This window comes from Pterocles gutturalis, unplaced genomic scaffold, assembly GCF_000699245.1.
Source record: "Pterocles gutturalis isolate BGI_N339 unplaced genomic scaffold, ASM69924v1 scaffold10281, whole genome shotgun sequence".
In the NCBI taxonomy this organism is placed as follows: Eukaryota; Metazoa; Chordata; class Aves; order Pterocliformes; family Pteroclidae; genus Pterocles; species Pterocles gutturalis.
This window is the reverse complement of record NW_010105486.1, coordinates 1-5,832: the sequence shown is the minus strand read 5'-3', so window position 1 is coordinate 5,832 and position 5,832 is coordinate 1. Positions and strand designations below refer to the sequence as shown.

General features: G+C 47.8%; 1 protein-coding gene across 1 annotated transcript; it reads right to left on the bottom strand.

Annotated features, from left to right (window-relative positions):
• Positions 1–550: 550 nt before the first annotated feature.
• DDA1 (DET1 and DDB1 associated 1) lies at positions 551–2,886 on the bottom strand (the record flags this gene model as incomplete). The annotated part of the gene is made up of 4 exons (XM_010087418.1): positions 551–1,153; positions 2,138–2,199; positions 2,302–2,353; positions 2,806–2,886. Coding segments are annotated over 4 exons (306 nt in total), but the record flags the coding sequence as incomplete, so codon positions are not given.
• Positions 2,887–5,832: the final 2,946 nt, after the last annotated feature.

The following is a 5,832-nucleotide window of genomic DNA, read 5'->3' as shown; positions in this document are numbered from 1 at the left end:
TCGAAGAGTCAGCGAAGGGTTACAGGCAACAGGCACTGAACTGTCACAGTCCAAAAGAGAGCGGTCTTCATCGGAGACCATGGAAGCTCACAATTTGATCAACTCCAAGTCCCGGACTCCATTCCAGATGTGCCAATATCGCAGGAAAATACAACGTACCATCGTTCAGAGCCGGCAGTCGAGACAGAACTGCATCTAGCTGCCGAGGTGCTCCCGGACACATCCAGCCACGTGCTGCTCGCAGGGTGCCGGCCCAGCTCCGTTCCACCAGCTGCTGCCTACAGACACTGGGGATCAAACACTCGGAGCAGGAGAGGAGGATCCTTTTATTCCAGCGGAGAAGCTGCACGTATCAGTCCATTCAAGACCAAGAGAATTTAAAAGCAACAAAAGCAACACACCTTTCACTTGAACTCTCCATGACCACTGATGCACGGGATAATGTACGCTGCCCAGTGACCATGGCCCTTACCGAACAGACCGAAAAAATACAACTGAGAGATCGAGGCGACGTCTGCCAAGACCAGCATAACCCTAAATAACACCCATGATTTTTTTTTTAGTGCAGTGCCAGTTTCAGAATATTTGAGAAAAATAGTGAGGCCCCACACTTATGGCTGGACTGCGCACATCCAAAGAAGAGTTATCCACGTGTAATATGTCAACGGGCACAGGAATCGGAAAACCTAAGTCACGGGAGGGTTCTGCAATAACCCACGTCTCCTACCCAGGCGCCCGCAGATGGACCTTGTTGGTTAGGTACAGATTCAACAAAACCTGTGAAAGTGACAGTGTATATTTTTAGAAAGGAGGAACTAAGGTTATACTACATCATTTACTGACTTGTTCCACCATTGCTCTGTAGGTTTTACGGCATAAATAAAAAAATGGAGAGGAAAAAAAAAAATAAATACATTGGCTCCTATGAAGTCAGAAGTGGTTTGGGCTGCATAGTGGAGGGGTGACAAATGGGGGCAAAATTTACACACTTTGAGACAAAACAGGAAGCGCCTGCAAAGTAGTAGAAGAGAAAGTCAAGAGTTTAAGTGTCCTCGTTCATATCCTGGCTGTCTGTCCGAGCGATTTTCCGTGGTGGTGCCGAATTCTCACCTTCTATTTCCACTTGCTCTTGATCTCTCTTCTTTGCTGCATTCTGTTGGGACAGAGAAAGCCACGGTGAACCTCTCCACAGCCTTACGTTCTGGTGGGAGCTACAACAAGGTTCTGTTTGTAACAGTTTTTGGATGGAACACGGTTCCGCAATGACCTAACAGGCACACTGGAACAAACACTGAAGAGGATTTTGCCCAAAGCCAAAAGGTTCTCCTTCTAGATTGTTCTTCAAATGTGAGGGTGGGACTAAACCACCATGGATCTCAGCACCTTTTATTTATAGATCTCAAATATTGCATAAACATGAGTAAGATCCCCTTTCCCACTGCTCTGAGTCAGACCCTGAACTTACCAAAATCTCCCAAAGCCTTCTGTCACATACAAACGCTTCCTTTTCAGCTTCAAGATTCCTTACAATTCTACCTCTCTCCACGTTCTTCTGCAACCTCTGCTCTGCCCACGAGTACAATCGCTGCTTCGACGTCTCCACTCCCAAGTCAGTTCTGAGGACTCCCAGCCCAGGTACTCCAGTTTCCTCACCTCAAACACTAGCTAGAGCACACTAATCCCTGTGCTCCTCACAGGAGAACTCAGATTTTGTACCCAAAGTCCTCACACAGCCTCATTAATTCGCTCACATTCTGCACAAGCTCATCTCTCTTCCCCTCCCAGTCCTGGGAGCTCAGAGCAGCTTTGCCCTGGCTGTGAAGCAGACACTGAAGCACAAGGAGACCAATCTCCCAAGGTCACAAAGGAAAACAGCAGATAGCTGGAGATGTAACTGCAGCCTCCTGAGTTCCAGACTAAACACTGAGTTAATGTCCCTTACATCGAAACAGATTAAAAAGTTGGTTTTTTTAAAGAAGCATTGTGCAGAGACAGAGCCTCCCTATCCTATCTTTTGTTGAAGTGCAGCTCGCACTTTAATTAATCTTCAATATTTTATTGGGATCAATATTCAGCTCAGTTAGCCCCAGTCAGCAAACCCAGACAAAATGCTGATATTAAGAAAATATGAGCATACCTTTTTGTCCCACTGCTGATGTAAATAACGCAAAAGTATATTTGTCTTTTCTGTTACTATGACTGCGAAAAAAAAAAGAGAAACACAATGAGGTCATCAGAACAGAATAAAGTTAAAAAAAAAAAAAAAAAGGCAAAATAACCACTTTAGTGGGGCAGACTTACTTTGTTCAGACGGGTATTCTCTCGTGGGAAGATATACCGATGGTCTTCTATTCTGTAGGAGAATAAGAACAGTTACAGAATGAAGACAAGACAAAAAGGCGATTTTTAACCCAAGCACAGCTAAACCAACCAAAAGGCCCTCGTTAACGCAGGCTACAAATGCGTTGTGATATTCTGCCCTGTGACATGACACTGTGCAGCTACAGCTTTTGAAACCACACCTGGAAAGAAGGAGGTCCCTTTTTCCCAGGGTTTTCAGGGCACAGGACCACTATGAAAGAACATGTACATAAAGAAAGCACCACAGACATGGTTTGGCTGATGTGAGGACGCACTCCTCGTCAAAGCAGGCAGGAAGCTTTCCTTGCCAGCCTCCACTCATGAACTATGAGCTGTGATCATACATGTATTTTAAGAAACAAAATACTAATTTCAAGTTTATTTCATCCTTCGAGCTGTGCAAGAAAACCTTCCCCTGGCGCACCAGGATGGGGCAGTACTTACTGATGCTTTACATACAGAGTCCGCATGGAATCTGCTGAAGTTGCTTTTGTTGTAGACCGGTAATCCTTTCAAAAAATCTGCCTGAAAAGAGAACACAAACCAAGCAGAGGTGAGGAATGAACGAGTGATATTCTGGCTGCTGTCTGCTTTGTGCCGATTCTCGAAGGAGCTGCTCAGGTCATTGTGATAAACAACGGCAGGAACTGAAGGATGCTGCCAGGTCCCAGAGGGCTGTTGGATACCGAACCCACCCAAAGCTGTTTCTCTGAAATAACCAACCCCAGCTTCTGTGTTTGGCTCGCTCTATCCCCAAAGTTCGGTAATTCAGTTAGAAAGCTGCTGATTAAATCTGTTTTGGCATGCAAGTGATTAAAAAAAAAAAAAAAAAAAGAGAGAGATATCTGAAGTCCTTGAAGACTAAACCATATCAAACCAGTTGCTCTTTCGCTTTCCCAGTTAACGTTCTTTGTCACAAACCAAGGCTGGATCCACAGAGCAACAAAAGTCTCTGCGGCCTCGAGAGCCCAACCCCTATCGCACACTTATCAGCCTGACCCAGCTTCACGTTTTTTTTGAAGGATCACATCCCTACACACGTCAAGGCTACTGACACATCAACAATCCCAGAACCCCAAGTTCTGATGGAAGCGGTCAGGTCGATCACGCAGGCCAGCAGGACCCTGCTGCTGTAATCCTGCCAGGCTGGGACACTCTTTTCATTTAAACAGAAGCCATTATATTTATTAATGCCGCATCTTCGATTCCAAACAAAAAGCTATAATTAGCCAAACCAGAACATATTATTCATACTTCTGTTCTTAAAAAGAACTCCACTGACATTCCAGTTGCCAACTCTTCCCATATGCCTGGTTTTAGAAATAATCTGGTTAAAATACTGGACTTGGGGTTCAAATTTCAAATTTCTCTTGCCCATCTTAATCCCCACAGGACCACCACTCTTTTCCTGTGCCTTCGCTGCCTTCAGTCGCGACTTCTCCAGGACAGAGCCCACCGCTCGCTCATCTGTGTCACGTCCGCACCAGGGCTGAGCTCAGGAATTGAGGCAGGGTCTCCCGGCTCCGCTCTGACAGACCTCGGCTTCGGACCGTGGTGTGCTCCCAGCTCACCACTTCCCACGCCTATCCCGATGGATTTCTCCGTTCACCGTCTCTCACCGACATCCACAGCCGGCACCGACCAGAGAACACATCCCTACCGGAGGACTCCCAGACCGAAAAGGACAGAGAACCCTTTAACGACTCCTAAAGGCACAGCCAGACACAGTTTTCTTCCACACAGCCCAGATTTAAGAATTCCTAACAATACGACTCTGTTTAGAAGGACTGAGGATCTTTAAAAACATCCCATTACACTTCAAAGCATCTCACCTTCCCACCGCATTACATTTGGAGGCTTTTTATGAAAGTTACCTGCTCCGCTGCACCAGCCCAACCCAGAAAGACACAGACACCTCCTTGATCTCTTTTATCGCAGGAAAAGCCTGACAGCCACTTGGTTTTATTACCACTAATAAGAATGGAAAATAACTGCTCTTATTTAGGGGCAGACAACTTCAAGGACCTGTTCAATAAGCTACAGCTCACCTCGAGTTCCTCACTCTAGGCTATTCCCTACCTCCCAGATGGGGATTTGCTCTGGCAGAGCCCATGTTTCCTGGAAAGAGGCTGGAGGAGCAGGATCCCAGCTCTCGCCAGGGAACCCGCAGCCTTTTAACGGACTTTCACAGCAGAGTGAGGTATATCCAGTAAGCTACAAAAATACTAAATTATCAGTCAAAAGGCAATTTAAACAGTCAATGTTTTTGTTTTCCCCCCTCTCTACCACATAAACAACTGAAGCAGGATATAAACCAGCTCCGTTGGTTGGAAAAAGGAAAAAAACTCACAGGCAGGAAGGTTGCTACGCTCGGACAACACCTGCAGACCTCAGCAATCACCAAAAAGGCTCCCTCGGGGGAACTGCCTGGAGTCAGATTCCTGGATATTCAGAATTAGACAATACTCCAAGTGCAATGATCCTTATCGGCTCCAAGGGCACCAGATAAACAAGCCCCAGTAGGTCAGTGCGGTGTTTACACACCGATTGCACAAGGCACAGCAAGTCCTACCTCCCGCATCATGTCACAGGAGGAAACGTTCCCCTGGGTGCCTTCTGCCACTCTTTAACCATGGAAAGCACGCCCCGGCCAAGCTGGGGAAGCCGATGGATCGTCCTGTGTGGAAGGGAAAAACCAGCACCCGAACCGAGAGATGCCTCATTTCCTTTGGGGAAAGGCAAACCCCCAAAAAAACCAACAAAACAAGAGCGATTACGCAACCTCAGAAGACAACATCAGTTCCTTTTATGATCTGGGAAGTGAGGGAGAGATAAGATGCATCTACTTTTCCTGTGTTAACAAGGGTGCTCAGCTTCCTAGGAAGGCAACAGTCCTCATCTAAAGGCAGAAAGGTGGAAAAAACCCCAAATCTAGGTGTTCCATTCTCAGCTTTTGAAAGGTGCAACGCTCAGAAAGAGGAGGCCCGGCACACAGCTGCTGAGAGCACGGCTCTGCCCCAGCACGATGCACACGTGGACGCGGGTTAGAGGAAAACCACTGACACAGGCCTGGGAACGGCCACAGTACAGAGAGACCACGGGGACACCACGGGATTTCCCTTGGTTACAGAGAGTCAGAAGGAAAACTCTCTTTCTCCAAAAATTAGTTGCGACAAAGGGAGGGAGGGAGACTGGAAGCCTCTGGGCTACGACAGCGGGAACACAGAAAGCCTCGGGGCAACGGCAGCCGCCACCGAACGCTCAGGCACCGGACCCAGAGCCTGCTGCTGCTTGGGGACACAGAAAGGACTGAAACCCCCCCAGCCCCCTCAGTGCAGGTCAGCCCTGGGGACAGGGGAGCACCCCACGCCTCAGACGAGTTCCAATTTCCCCCTTCTGCCCCCCGCCCAGGTCTCGGGGGTGGACAAAACACCCCGGTGGTGCCCCAGCTGCCCTCAGCCCCCCATCCCT